This window comes from Nesoenas mayeri (genome assembly GCF_963082525.1).
Source record: "Nesoenas mayeri genome assembly, chromosome: 25".
Classification (NCBI taxonomy): domain Eukaryota; kingdom Metazoa; phylum Chordata; class Aves; order Columbiformes; family Columbidae; genus Nesoenas; species Nesoenas mayeri.
This window is the reverse complement of record NC_137549.1, coordinates 4,805,336-4,819,710: the sequence shown is the minus strand read 5'-3', so window position 1 is coordinate 4,819,710 and position 14,375 is coordinate 4,805,336. Positions and strand designations below refer to the sequence as shown.

Genomic DNA, 14,375 nt, shown 5'->3' with positions numbered 1-14,375 from the left:
AACCGTGAAGGGGTTTGCCACGACCCCATAACCATCAGCTGCCCGAGCTGAGGTCCTTCCCTGAGGGTCTGGGTTGGGGTTTTGCTCCTAAATTAAGGAGTTTAACCTGTTTTTCAGCCCCGAGGAAACACAGACCTGCTGAGCAAGAGCTGGGCTTTAGCACGGGCAGCGGAGAAGCTGCAATGCTGAAGTCACTTCCCTCGTCTGTCTGTCCCTCTCCCAACCCCTTCCCTTGTCTGTCTGTCCCTTTGCAGCCCCCTTTCTTGCCCCCAAACCCCAGCCTAGAGCACAGCCTGTGCCAGGCGGAGGTTTAAGCTCAGCCCAACCACAAAGGAGGAAGATTATTTGCTGGGCAACAAGCCGACACTGCCACCTCCCACCCAGCGCCAGCAGCTCCTGGGGAGCTTCGGTGACCATTCAGGAGCTACTTTCGCTTGATCTCTAAGCAAACTGAGCCGATCGGCAGGATCTCGTTGTTATTACTTATTATTTAAGCAGAATTTAAAAGCTACATCTCACAAGGCAGGAGGTGCATCCCCCCCGCATTACAAAACCCCCCCGGCCGGGGTGCCCGGCAGGGCTTTGGGGTGGGGAAATCTCAGAAAGCTTTTCCTTTTCCTTGCTAAAAGAAGTTTTTGGGGTTCTTTCCCCCCCCCCAAATCCCTAACACAGGCATCGTAGGGTGAAGGGGCTGCAAGGGCCACAGCTGGACAGACACCCACAGCTGGACAGACACACACAGCTGGCTGCAGCTGGGCTCGCTTGTTTTTCAGAGTCACGGGGGTTTCAGCACCAACATTTCGCAACTGTGGGGTGTCCCAACAACCAACAACAACAACTCGACTCAACGAGTGTGGCCACCCCGCGCTCCAGCTCCTTCCTGCTGTTGTCAGGCGGAGCGCGCTGCGGCAGCCTCACCCGGGCCAGCGTTATTTCCAAAGCCCAGGGTGGAAAATGCCCCAAAGCAGCAGAAAAATGGAATATTTAGTTTTATTACTTTTTCTTTCCCTGCAGAAACCCACGAGGATGCTGCATTAGAAACATCTTCTCCCTCTGCCCTGCACGAAACACCCGGGAAACGTTTTCTTTGTGCAGCGTTAACATTGGGACGCTGCTCTCAGGGCCGGCCGCCCCGGGGCAGCTCAGCACTGGCACGGCCACGGCTTTCCAGGCTTTGGCAGCAGCAAAGCCACAGCTGCTGGTGGGTTTTTGTTGTTTTCCAACCAAAACCTTGTAATAATAATAAAAGGAATCACAAAGCGAGGGCGCTGGGAAGGGGCAGCCGCCCCCCCGGCTATGGGGTGATGTGGAAGGACGGGACGCGGCTCCTTATCAGCGCACTTGGCAGCGGAGCCGGCCAGAGCTTTGCGGCGTAAACATATTTTGCTGGTGTGGGCAGCCAGGGTTGAGCTAAGGACAACCGGCTCGGTGGCAACCAGAAACACCCCCCGTACCCCCCCAAAAACCTGCCTTCTCGCAGCAAACCCCCACCTGCGCACACCAATCCTGGAGCAAACAACCAGCCCAGCTCCGCAGCAATAAATACAGGAGCAACAGCAAACGCAGCGCCGGCCCCGCTCCCCGGTGTTTACCGGCTCTTTGCAAACACATTGACTCTCCCTCATTTTTTCGCACACAAACCTGCCGGTGAGGCAGAGCAAACCAGCTCAGGGTCCCCAGCTGTGACCATTGTCCACACCGCAGCCACCTCCAACCAGCCAGAACCCCCCGGCTATCGCTGCCTCCATCGCCGTGCTGGGATGTGGTGGCATTTACACAGCTGCTCAGCAGGAAAACCCTTCTCCCTGCCCCACACAAACCCTTGCATTTCAAAGTATCTGGGTGCAGGTTTGCTAACGAGGTTGGCAGTGGGAAGGGGTTAATTGCAAACTCCTGGGGATACTTTGAGATTGGGGAGCAGGTGGGGGGAGTGCTGACCCATCGCAGGAGCTGCCCTGGGGTGTTGGGGGATGGGGAGCAGTGACAGCCCAGCTGTGTCCCCACTGTCACCTGTGGCAGTGGCTGCTGAGGGTGGGGGTGCTGCTCGTCCCCTCCCCAGTGCCAAGGTTTGAGATGCAGTGACAGCGTGCGCGATGCCACCGCGCTGTCCCCCGACGCCGGCATGCGGGCAGCAAACACAGCCGGGGTGGGGAGCGGCACTGGGGACAAAGTCCCATGGCACCGTGTTCTTTTGCACACCCATGTCACCCACAGATCGCAGCCCGTCCCCGGGTGCCGTGGTGGGAGCCGTGCCGCGTCCCCAGCACCGTCCCCACGCTCCCTGTTTGTGCACCAGAGCATCACGTGCTGCCGTCGGGTGACTTGGGAGTGGGGATTGTTTTTAAAGTGTTGTTGTTTTGTTGAACAAAGCCAAAATATTTGTGTCCCTGGGGTGACGGCTGCCGAGCCTGGGACGTGGCACTGGGGTCCCAGCGGGTGCGGGGACACCCGGCTCGGTGGGGACGGGCCCTGCTGGCACCCGGTGCCGGCAGCTCCGGCCCCCTGCGCCGGCTCCACTGTTTATCCATAGACATGTTTGTGCGCGGCGCCCGGCCCCTTCCCGCTGCCAAACAACCGGAGAAAAGGCAAAAAGTCATAAAAACTTTCCATTGCCCGAGGGAGGGAGCGGCGACCGCACAGCCCCACAGTGACGGACCCAGATGGGGGGGCAGCCTCGGGAAAAAACAAGGGGTTGGGTTTGATATAGTGAATAAAGGTCCCATGGCAAAGCCGGCACCGGTAGCACCGCTGCCGTTGGGACTCATGGGGTGTCTCGGTGAGCACCGTGATGCCCGTTTGCGCTGCCGTGATGCTCCCAGGGGACACGACACATGGCACATCCCACACACCCAGCCGCCTGCTCCAGACCCCATCGTTCTGTGTAAACCGACCCCGGTTTCACCGGTTCCCCCCACACCCGGAGGGGTTCACCGCCCGCACTGGCTTGGCCACGGCTCCGGGAAAGAGCTGCGATTCCTGTTGTGCCGTCGGGGAAAGCCCCGGCACGGGGATGTGGGGACTTTGCCTGTGGTTTCCGTGGGCGGCAGCGGCTCCGGCAAACGGGCGGCTGAGTCAGCGGGTGGAGGACGGGCCGCGGTGCCGCCCGGGCATGCCGGGGTGTGCGGCTCCTTCCCGGCATCCCGGCAGAGCTCCGTGGAGGGGGGACCCCCGGGATGCTGGGGCGACCCCGGGGATGCTGCAGGGACCAAAGCAAGGCCCGGTGCTCTGGGGACAGCACGTGTGTCCCCGAGGTGCTCAGGGACCCGTAGCCCGTGCTCCCCAGCACCCCTCAGAACCAACTCACTGCTCCCCAGCTTCAGACCCGCTGCAAAGATGCTGAATTTGGGGAGCGGGCCGACCCCGTCGGCAGAGCAGGGCATCCTCATCCGTGCAAAAGAATTCAGATTTCTCATTACTGAGCACCCCCACCTGCAAACAGAGCAGCTCTGGGTGCCCCTCCCGTGGGTTTTGGGGTGAGCTGCACCCCACGGGGCTCAGCCCAGCTGGGCTGGGGGACGGCAGCGCTTGTTTTGGGAGCTGGATGGGTGCCCGGCTGGGTGGCAGCAGCTGATCCTCGGCCACCGCGGGGCTGCACCGGCACCGGCACATTCTGTACCTGCCAGCGCCGGGACGGCGTGAGTTTCATGTGTCACCCCCGCACCGTGCTGGCCCCCCGTCAGTGACCCCCGCCGGGGGTAACACAGCCACTGTGCTGGGACCCAGCATCCGATGGGGACAGAGGGACATGACGGGGGAAGGAGCAGCCCCCCAAGTGCTGCAGAAAGGGGCTGCGGGGCCATGAGCTGCAGGGGGGGTCCCAGCACCCTGCAGAACCAAGAGCTGCTGGGGAGGGAGGGGGGTCCCAGCACCCAGGGCGGAGGGGTCCCACATTTTCGGGACTGAACGCAAAAAGAGAGAGGAGCGGAGCTGGGAGGGGGCTGATGTTTCCACACCCCCCGGCATGGAGCAGATTTTTGCCGGAGGGTCTGGGAAGCATTTTGCAAGGCGTGGGGCCAAGAGCTATAAATACCCCCGCACTGTAATTGCATAACCCAGCTCCTGCCCGGCACCGGCCTGCGTGCCGCCGGCACCGCCGCACGTGGCGCGGGGCCATCGCGGCTCAGCAGACCCAGGGACCCCCGAAACCCCCCCGTGCCGATAACCAGGGGAACAGCACGGGCCGTTCGATACGGACTTTGGAGCGGGGGAAGATAAACAGCGGAAGGAGGGAGCAGCAGCGGTTGTGCAAGCGCTGCGGGGGGGTCTGCCCCTTGCCCCGGCTCCCAATATCCAGACAGGGTATTTTTAGCCCCTCGGGGTTCGGGAGCACAGCCCATCGCTGGCAGGAGCCCCAGCCCGGCTGTGCCCCCCCGGGTTGTGCTACTGTCCGTCTGGACGGGAAAAACCTGGAGGCATTTGTGAGATGTTCCTGGTGGAAAGATCCGTTCCACGTGGCGGGTGGGAGCGGTGCCCACCGGCATCGGGTTCCTGGCCCGGCATGGCCTGTCCCCACGGCTGTCACCGGCCCGGCGTGACGTGGTTTCCCAAAAAGGCTCGTTGGGATGGAGGGGGCGGCTCGGCGGCCTTTTCCCCCCTCCATCCCTGGGAATAAGCGTCCCCTTGTGCGGTCGGGGCAGATGATCGGGGTCTGACCGGCAGCCCCCGGCCGTCGCTGCCGCTGGGCGTTTGCCGGCACAGAACGGCTCCTTGTGCCACGGCGGGGCGGCTGATCACAGGGTTTCCTTCGGAAGCATCTTTGTGCCTTTTGATGTCACCGAAAAGTCACGTACGGCGAGCAGATCCGGGCACGCATCTTCCCCAATGGGGATGCAAATAAACCCGCTGTGAGGCCGGTTAATCCTCTTCCGAGGAAGATTCCTGGGTACGGGCGGGACGCGGAGCGGAGAGCCGGTTTGAGTAAGGGCTGCAGGAGCTGGAGGCTCTTGCGGGCGAGCACGGGGATGAGTGATCGCGCTGGGCTGTGGCCAAGCGCTGGGCCACCGGCAACACGTGTGCCGGGGCGGCCGCCGCGCCGAGCGGCTCAGAAATGATTAAATTAAAGGGGGGGAAGAGAAAAAGCTATCACATGCCAGTGGCAATATCTTTAAAGAGCACAGTCTGTGGAAGACAGAAGTAAACCTGACTCAAGCCTGGCTTTGCACGTGCCGGAATCTGCTGTGCTCAGCAGGCGTGGAGCAGAGAAATCGCCTTAAAACCACAAATCCCAGCCTGAGGAGCAGGTGAAGGAGCCCCCCTGCTCCTCCTCGCCCTTCTGGGGAGCAGCCGGAGCCCCGCTGGGATCTGGGGATGGAGAGGAGCGGGTTTGTCCTCCAACAGCCCCGATGCAGGAAACGAGGGTGGAAAAGATACCCCAGGAGAGATGGCTCATGGCCCCACCAGGTTTGTGATGGGAAAAAGGCTGAACCCCCCCGTGGCGGTGGAGCCGGGGGGACACAGAGCATCACGGCATCCTGGTGCGGCTGAGCCTCCCAGTTAATCCCAGTGCAGAGCGGGATGGGGTGCGGGATGGAGCGGGGTGTCCCCAAGGGGACGAAGCGAGGGGAGGGGACCTGCTGTGACACCCCCAGGGCCGCACGGCGCCGGGCGATGGCAGAGCCGCCAGCAGGTCCAGCGGAACAAGAGCGATAACTAATAAACTACAACATCCAGGCAACGTCTGGGTTTGAAGGATTTATTTCAAGCAAAAAGTTCTCCGTACAAAAAGAATAATCAGAGACAAGAGTGGTCGCTACAAAAGTGTTCACAGATAGAAAAGTCACCTGAGCAATCCCAGCGAGCGGGGAGGGATTGTCTCAGCGAGGGAATGCAAAGGTCCTCAGCACCCACACTCTGCTCAGGCCCCAACGGGAGCCCATCCTGAGCAGGAACCTTGGCCACCAAGGACTCGTTTCAACTCCAACCTCCCGCCAGCAGCTGCGGTTGCCACCAGCCTCAGATCTGGCTTCCTTCTTATCTTCTTGGCCACCACAGCGATGCCAGAGCCGCGGCTCCAACACCCCGTGGCGGTACCGCGGTTTTTGGGATGGTTTCAGCCCCATCGCAGGGGAGGAATCAGAACATTGGGCAGGTTTGGTGCTGACGTCCAGGAACCAGCTTTCCTGTTCTTTCTAAACCGCACCAAAACGCCTCCACAGGTGGTAAATTCGTCCCCCGAGTCCTCTGCTCTGGTAACAGCCCCTGGAAGCCTTTGTAGTTTGGGTAGAGCAGCTCGAACCATTCCCCACACGGGCAGCACCAGGCTCGTGGCAAAGATTATCAGCAGTGGACAAAGTCTCTGCTTCATCTGGCCAGGAAAAAGGCCCTTTAGCATCTGAGGGATCAGCGACCCCGGTGAGCGGCTGCAGAAGAGCTGCACCCGCGGCGCCACGTGCGCACCGAGCAAGCGCAAAACGTTCTCCAGAAACCCTGAGAAAACCTCCAAGCTCCTGTTCCCCACGACAGGCGGCAAGGGGAGCGCGCTCCTGGCTCGTGCTCAACCTCCCCTTGTTTTAACCCCAAAATCCTGGGGCGGTTATGAACCTTCCACGTCCTGCCCATCCACACGCGGAGCTGCTCCCCGTGTTCTGCCACGCACGAGCCCGCCCCAGCGCTCGGCGTGTGGGACGGTCACGCGGGAGCGGCTGGGGACAGCGAGCGGAGCCGGCGTCATGGCCACCACGGCCCCGTTTCCAGCCCGAAGCGCTGCCAGGGTGCCAGTTTCCATCCCAAGGGATCTCCACGCCGTCAACAACATCCCGTGCGCTTCTCTCAACAGGTCATGCAGCGTGGACGGATGTGATCTGAGGTGGGGTTTGGATCAACCTGCAAAGCCAAGTTCAGAGTTAAAAACCCCGGTGGCGGGAGCATCCCAGCCCTTTCCACCAGCTCTCCCAGCTCAGGGGGGTTTTTTACCTCTGAATACAGGGGAGGTGGTCGGAAGCGAAACTCCTGGATGTAGGCAAAGAAAGGACCTTCCATGATGCTGCCGAGCTCGCTGCGGCACGGCGGAGCCAGGCTCTGCTCGGCATCCGAGCTGGACACCACCGACGAGTATTCGGGGGGAGCTGAAGGGAGAAGAGAGGCTTTAGGGAACAGGAAACACCCGCCACTCATGGGAGACACACAAGCAAAAAGGCTAAAAATCCATTCATTCCCAAATCTCCCCAGTTCCCAGCGAGGGAACATGCAGCACCACAACCAGAAAATCAGTAGAAAAGCAAAAGCTGGTGCTGGAGCGAGAGGGTTGAGAAGGTGCTCTGAGCTGAGTGGGGTGACCTGGGGGTTTTGTAGCACCCAGGGAGCCACTCACCCTCCAGCTGCTCCGGGATGCTGCTCAGCCAGTCCAGGTTGACGCTGTACTGGCTGCTGACGCTGGACGTGCGGCTCCCGAACGGGTGCAGCGGGATGGTTCCGATGACAAGCGGCAGCTCGAGGAGCAGCTTGGACGTCCCAGGAATATCCACACAAACCTTCAGAGACAGGAAACAAGCAGGGAAGCTCAGCTGTTGGCGTTTTCCCAGTCTGCAGGGGTGGGTACCAACCCAGAGCTGGCCGGGAGGGAATTCACAGCGGGATGCAAACGGAGAGGGAAATGCTCCTGCAGGAGCAGCAACAGGGAAAACGCAATGCCTCCCACAAGCCAGCCCCAAAAAACCTCTGCACCAGCCCAAAGCAAGCAGAACGAGCGGAGGTGGGAAGGGAGACAGTGAGCTGAGCCCCAGCGATGCTCCCCATGCAGTCACTCACCTTCAGGGAATATTCCACCTGGATGATGCGGCACTGGAGGATGGAGGGACCCACCGGCGGGATCTTCAGCGCCCGCCCGTGCCACACCTCCCGCTTCCCCGCCGCGATGGAGTCCCCGACCATGCTGGTCACCACCGACTTCTTCTGCTTCTTGGTGCCGCGCGCGATGAAGGTCTGAGTCTGGATGATGGCCGCCTTGGGCACCACCGCTCGGCTGGTGCAGTTGTCGATCTCCGCAAAGATAGGGATGACCTCACCTACCGAAACAGACGCGTGTGTTGGAGGAGGAGGAGACGGAGCCCGGTCCTGCCTCAAGGAATTCCTGCATAATATCACCCAGGGCACATGGTCTAATCCCCAGGAGCGTGTCCCAAGGGGACCAGTCACATCAGCTGTGCACACTTGAGCTCTCGGAGTGGATTTAATGCCAGAAATGAAGAGCTCGGCTCGCAGTGACCCCACATCCCCTCCCGCTGGTGTCAACCCCCGCGCCCGCAGAGGTTCAAGGGCACCAGCGCGTTGTCTCACCTGGGGTGTAGCCTTTTCGGTCAATCTTGGCGGTGACAGAAACCTGGCCGCGATTGCAGTACCAGGCACGAGCAAGTTTCTCCTTAGCACCTGCCTGGGGAGCCTGAAAAAAAAGGGACATATTTAAGCCATTTAGTTAAGAAAGGATGAAAACTCAAAGCAAGCACCTCCCCGGCACTGAGAACCTGCCAGGGAGCATCGGCAGCTTCTCAGGTATGTGATGCAAGATGCTGTCGCAATGCATTCAAGTTTGCGAAAATGCGGGGAGCTCACCAGCAGCGCCGGGGTGTTGATGTCGATGGGCTCGATCACAGTGAACTCCTTCTTCACCTTCCTCACCGTGGCCCAGGGCCTGCGCAGTTTGGCCTTCACCCAGTAGCGCACGTTGCCGTGCTTGCCCTCGAAGGAGGTGGCCAGGGTCCTGTGCCAGGAGCAAGGAGCCGTTTAGAAGGGTTTTGCCGAAAGAATCAATTTCGAGACACCCTGTGCCCTCCCCTTTGCATTAAGGCAACAAAAAAAGCGCCGACTTACTCAGGGAGCTGGAAGGTGAAGGGGAACTCGTGCCTTCCTGCCTGCAGGACAGTGACCTCGCCGTTGTCTGTGGGCAGAACAGATTTAAGATGATCATCTCCCTCCTGCAGAACAAATCGGCGGTGGGGACATACGGCAAACGAGCAGCGGGATGGCACAGGGATATTTGAGTGCGGGTTAAGCTGCAGCAGCACTAATAGAGCTGCAACGTGAGAGCCGGGCACGTCCCGCGGGTGCTCTCCACGTGACCCCGTGACACCCATCAGGGAGCCGAAAAGTGTCCCTGGGAGGGCTCCATGTCACCCTGCAGCCACCCAGCAACAAGAGCCCAGAGACGCGCGGCCAAGCCAGGAGCAGACGAGCCCCCCGTGCCCCCCAGGTCTGCACCCCCGCACAGAGCAGCTGGGGCTGGAGGGGCCATCTGGGGGTCACACAGTCTGACCCCCCCGCTCACAGTTAAGTCCTGAACCTCTGCAGGAGTTTTCTAACGCTGCTTCCCTGCCCAGGAGCACCCACAGCAAAAGGGGAGCCCGGTCTCTAATCGGGGTGCCCTGCAGAGGGAGAGGGGCTGGCTGAGCACCCCAGGGTGCACTCAGCATTTGGGGTGTCTGCAGGGGACCTACGCACCCCATCCCCAGAGTGCCCAGACCCTCAGGCACCCCACGCACCCACATTTCAGCTGGTTGAGGTGTCCCACATACCCAGATTTCAGCTGGTTGGAGTGTCCTACACACCCAGCAACTGGGGTGTCCCACGCACCCAGATTTCAGCTGGTTGTGGTGGCATGCACCCAGCAACTGGGGTGTCACACACCCCCGCATTTCAGCTGGTTGGGGTGTCCTTGGCACCCAGATTTCAGCTGGTCGGGTTCCCACGCACCCAGATTTTAGCTAGTTGGGGCATCACGCACCCAGCAACCAGGGTGTCCTGGGCACCCCGATTTCAGCTGGTTGGGGTGTCCCACACACCCAGATTTCAGCCAGGGTGTCTCATGCACCCAGATTTCAACTGGTTGGGGTGTCTGGAGCACCACACACCATTATTTCACCTCCTGGGGTCTCCAGTGCACCCCTATCCCCACTCTAGGAGCCAACCGGAGCCCCCTGTGGGTGCCACCCCGAGCGGGTTGCCCTACCCGGGGGTGCCCCCCGGCGGGGTTACCGTACCTGGGGGTGCCAGCAGCGTGTCTCGGTGGTTGAGAAACTCCACCTGGTCGCTGTAGCTCTGGGTGTAGGCGGTGCTGGAGCCGGCGCTGCGGGACTCGGTCCAGTGCACGCAGGCAGCGCCCATCGCCCGCAGGCTCAGGGCGCCGAGTCGCGCCGGGGCCGCCAGTTCCAGCACCACACGGCCCGTCACCGCCTGCCCGGGGCTGAAAGCCACCGGTCCGTCCCTCTCCGCACCCTCCAGCATCAGCAAGAAGCGTTTAACGCGATCGAAGATCATGGTGAGAACGCGCACGGAGCCGCCGCCGCTCGCCCCCGCTTTAAGTGGCCGGCGCGCCCGGGGGCGGCCCCGGGGGGGCGGGACGGGACGGGGCGGCCTCAGCGGGCGCTGCAAAACAAGGCAGGGAGCATGTGCGGGCCGGTCCCCGCCTCTGCGGGGCTGCCCGGGGGGTGTGTGGGGGTGCGTGTCCCAACTGCGCGTGGGTCCCCGCCCCGCGTGGGTCCCCGCCCCGCGTGGGTCCCCAGGCGCCCCGGAGCGCGGGTGCCCACGGGGACGTGTGGCGGAGCACACGGGTGACAGAGGCGAGCGCTGCCATGGAGAACCCGCTGTGTGTTGCTCAGCGCTCCCCAAAACCCCCCTGCCAGCTCCCGTCCCATCCTTGGGATTGTGGCACCGGCCAAAATGCACGTTCCCAGGGTGAAATCTCGGGGTTTCTCCCCCGGAGCCGCAGCCCCTTTTGTTCCAGCCCCCGTGGGCGATGGCGAGAGCTGCGACGCACACGGATCCGCGTCCTTCCCGTCCCAAGACGCATTCCCGGGGTCGGAACGAGCCGTGGCTGGATCTGGGCTCCTCGCACGGTGTGGCCGGGCCAAGTGGTGACGAAGGGAAAGCGGTCTGGGACACGGCTCCACTTATTTCTAAGAAACCAAGAACTGGCTCCTATTCAGCTTGTGCAATTGTGGAGCGAGCAACACATCTTCCCTCTGCCTCGTTAACCAGGCGAGCACTGGTTTTCCACCAGCTCATACTGGGGTTTGTGTGGTGCTGCTCTGAACCCCAGCGACCCATTGCACCTCCATGGCACGGGGACTCGCTCCGGCAGCAGCGTCAACTGGGTTAAAAGCATAAACACTGGGAAGTGGTGATTCCCGGTGTGGACATCGGTGTTAGCAGCACCCTGAGATGTCATAAAAGGGAGGAGAAAGGGGTCTAGGCCCCCTCTGAAAGAGTTAATATGGCTTAGGAAACTCCCAGTTCAATCACGATTGTCACGTTTGCAGAGCACCAGAGCTCAGCAGCCCAGGCGCGGGCTGGGGATAAGACAAAACAGGCATTAAAAATGTTACTCAGCCAAAATTTCTGAGGATTTTTGCGAGTCGCTCCCAGCCGTGCTGGGCAGGACCTGCTGTGCTGAGCTGGGTTGATCTCGGCCACCAAAAATGAGCTGGGTTGGAGCCTTGAGGAGCTTTCGGCGTCTCCAAAGGCTAACTGGAATTGTCTGCCTCCTTCCCCAAGGGAAGGGAACCGTGGTTTATTTTCTGTGCACGACTATTTGCAGCCACAAGCAAATATGAATCATCGCAAATCCTGCAAAGGGAGCCTGACAACAAGAAGGGAAAGAAGGAAGGGAGGCGTGTCACAGTGAACGGGTGACAGCAGCGCTGAGAAGGCGCCCGGTGTCCCCACCGCGGTGCACGGTGACGTTAGAGGCGGTGGGGGTCTGGAGAGGGGCTGGAGCCTTGGCTGGGCTGAGGCAGCTCCATCCCGAGCTTGGCATCTTCCTCCCGCTCCCGCCTGTCAGCACACGGGCTGTGACTCAGCCTCGCCCACGGATGAGGATCTCTGCAAACCCTCCTGTGTCTCGGGTGTCCCAGCCACCCCTCGCTGCCTCCGTGCGGGTGGGAAGCCCCTCTGTGAGCTCTTCTGGGACCCCAACGCCGGGTGGGGGTCCCTCCTCCAGACATGGCAGCTGTGGGACCACAGCCAAGGGATTTTTCATTCAAGAACACTCCTGGACGCCCAGACCCAGCTAAAACCCAGGCCAGGCTCAGTGCGGGAAAGATCTCCAACTCTTCAGCCCCACCTAGAGTCTGGACAGGCTTAAGCCGGTCCTAACAGGAGCTGAACATCCAGCCCAGCCCAGAAGGGGCTTCTCCTTCCCTGCGGCGCTTGCTGGGACCTGGTGGCTTCTCCCCGCTGACCCTGCAGCCACATGAGTGTCCCTGGAAAACCAAAAAGAGGGGGACACAGCAGGTGACAAGGAGAGTCAGCAGCTCTGCGCTGGGGGACAAGGCGGGACAACACGCGGCCTCGCACAGGCGCACGCTCCCAGCTTGAGGAATAATTCCATCCCTGCCAGGCCTGTGAGTGTTGCCTGTGTACGGGGATTATGGAGCCGATCAAGAGCCGACCCACAGTGGGACAAGAGCCCAGACGTGCTCGTAGCCCACGTGCTGTAACTATCCATTCAAATAAAATGGTTTCTAGGTGCTGGCCTCTCCCCAGGCTGCGAGACCTTGGGACAGAAGGAATCGTGGCACAAAAAGTGCTTCTGTTCCCTCGGGCTCTTTTGCATCACCTTGTGCTGAACAATCCAGGGTCTCCCCTGCCTCTGCTCATTAAACCTCCATCCTTCCCTCTCTTCCTGCCCCCCCCGTCTAACGTGGTTACACAATATGTGTTTAAATATGCCACACATCCTTCTTTCAGCCTTTTTCTTGTCTGGTGGGGCAGCACCCCAGTGCCAGCGCTCACCGCCCTGCCAGGAAACCGCAGATAAAGCCCCGAGCCCGGCTGCGGGGAGAGCAGAAGGCAGAGCTGTTATCTCGCCTGGCTTCCCTCCTCTGCGCTGCCGCGTTACCATGACAAACCCTGCCGGTTTTAAACCCCACGCAGGCACGGTTCGTCTCATCAAGAAGCAACAAGAAGGGAGCAGTCACAGGGACTTTGGGATGACAGCACGTTTTCAGCTGGCTGATATCAGGAGGGTTCTCAGTCACTGACACTATGAAATGCCCTCAGCACCAGTGAAGTCCTTGGGCCACCGCGGGGCTGGGCACTGTGTCACAGGCGAGAACAAGGCCACCGGGAAGAGAAAAGCCACAGAGCCATGACTGTAATCACTGGAAAGGAGGATAAGAGACTTTCATGAGACCAAACGGCGTTAATGAGAGGATGGGCAGCTGAGATGTCCCATATCCCTCAGCCCTGGATCATTTCATCCCAGCCACACAAAGAACTCAAGCGCCTTGTCCTCTCGCAGTGGATCTAAGCAGCACGCCAGTGGGGCACGCGGTCCCAGCACCAGGAAACCGAAAACCAATATTTACTGACCTACTAAGTGCTCTTTCCACACTTGCGAACAGATGCTTCTATTTGCGCTTCCCCGTGCAAACAGAACAAAAGCCACAACTCTTTCGTGCTCTACTGGCCTCAAATTTGCAAGCAACCTCCTAGAAACCAGCAGGAGAGGAGAAGGTGTCCAAGAAGGACAACCCTGCTTGGGTGGACAAGCGCCCACCGGGGCAGAGGGTCACCCAGAGGGGATTCCAGCAGCCCAAGGGGGTCCTGGAGCAGAGAAGCACCCCCGTGCCGCAGCCTTACCGAGGATGAGCTGGCAGCGGCGGTGCAGGAAGGTCTGGTAGGCGGTGTAGTCCCGGTAGACGGTGTTGAGCCCCACGCTGTAGGTCTCCAGCCAGTGCGTGGTGGCGCGGCCGCGAGCGTGCACCTCCAGCGCCCGCAGCCGCAGCGTGCCGCGCACCTCCAGCCGCACGCGGCCGCGCAGCAGCTCCCCGCTGCCGTACGCGCCCCACGCTCTGTCGGCGTCCAGCTCCACCGACAAGCTCCGCACGCGGCCCAGGAGCTGCATCGCTGCCGTCCCTGTGTCTGCAGTCCCTGCCTGGGCTGGGGCGAGCGGGACAAGCAGCTCTGTAGCCCTTCGGGGAGTGGAGGGAAGAGCAAAGGCTACACTGAGATCCCCTAATGTATCCCTGCCACAAACTGGCCGAACCCCACAGGCCTAATCATCGACATGGTTGGACTGAGACCCTGTTTTGCAGCGGTGCTTTAGCATTGACCTCACTGAGGATGAGGCCAGGGAGACGAGTGACGTGTTTTTAAACCCGTCGAGAAATAACGTGACTTCGACTTATCTCCAAGTCACAGACACTGTTGACGTGTGACGGGAACGTGCTGGCAGCTCCGTCGGCAGGGAGGGGTGTCACGCACCCGCAGTGTGCGGGCAGGATTCACATCGCTGCCGGAATCAAAGAAAAGCTGCTTGGCCCCCCTGGTTAGTTCAAACGTTCCTGGGGTGCTGCTGGAGAGGAGGTTAGAAAGCCAAGACCCTCACCCCAAAAGCCAATTGTACTTTCTGTGTCTGAAGTCGCATCAAAATCCAGATTGTG

The 14,375-nt window shown here is 60.8% G+C and overlaps 1 protein-coding gene across 2 annotated transcripts; it reads right to left on the bottom strand.

The window, feature by feature from the left end:
* Positions 1–5,678: 5,678 nt before the first annotated feature.
* On the bottom strand, positions 5,679–14,072 carry ARRDC2 (arrestin domain containing 2). 2 transcript variants are annotated; one of them, XM_080359504.1, is made up of 8 exons: positions 13,573–14,072; positions 8,806–8,872; positions 8,548–8,695; positions 8,275–8,377; positions 7,747–8,003; positions 7,310–7,469; positions 6,913–7,064; positions 5,679–6,822 (listed from the first exon to the last, which is right to left on the bottom strand). In XM_080359504.1, the coding sequence occupies exons 1-8, from the start codon at positions 13,835–13,837 to the stop codon at positions 6,769–6,771; spliced, it is 1,206 nt and encodes a 401-aa protein (XP_080215630.1). In that variant the 5' UTR covers positions 13,838–14,072; the 3' UTR covers positions 5,679–6,768. The 2 variants fall into 2 exon arrangements, with proteins under 2 accessions (XP_080215630.1, XP_080215629.1); XM_080359503.1 differs by lacking the exon at positions 13,573–14,072 and adding an exon at positions 9,972–12,052.
* Positions 14,073–14,375: the final 303 nt, after the last annotated feature.

Bases quoted from the DNA above. Each gene is read 5' to 3' on its own strand.
- ARRDC2 (XM_080359503.1), bottom strand. From the start codon at position 10,248: ATGATCTTCGATCGCGTTAAACGCTTCTTGCTGATGCTGGAGGGTGCG. The intron at 8,378-8,547 runs GTGAGCTCCCCG...CTTTTTTTTCAG, and splicing joins TCAACACCCCGGCGCTGCTG to GCTCCCCAGGCAGGTGCTAA. The intron at 7,470-7,746 runs GTGAGTGACTGC...CTGTCTCTGAAG, and splicing joins AGGTGGAATATTCCCTGAAG to GTTTGTGTGGATATTCCTGG.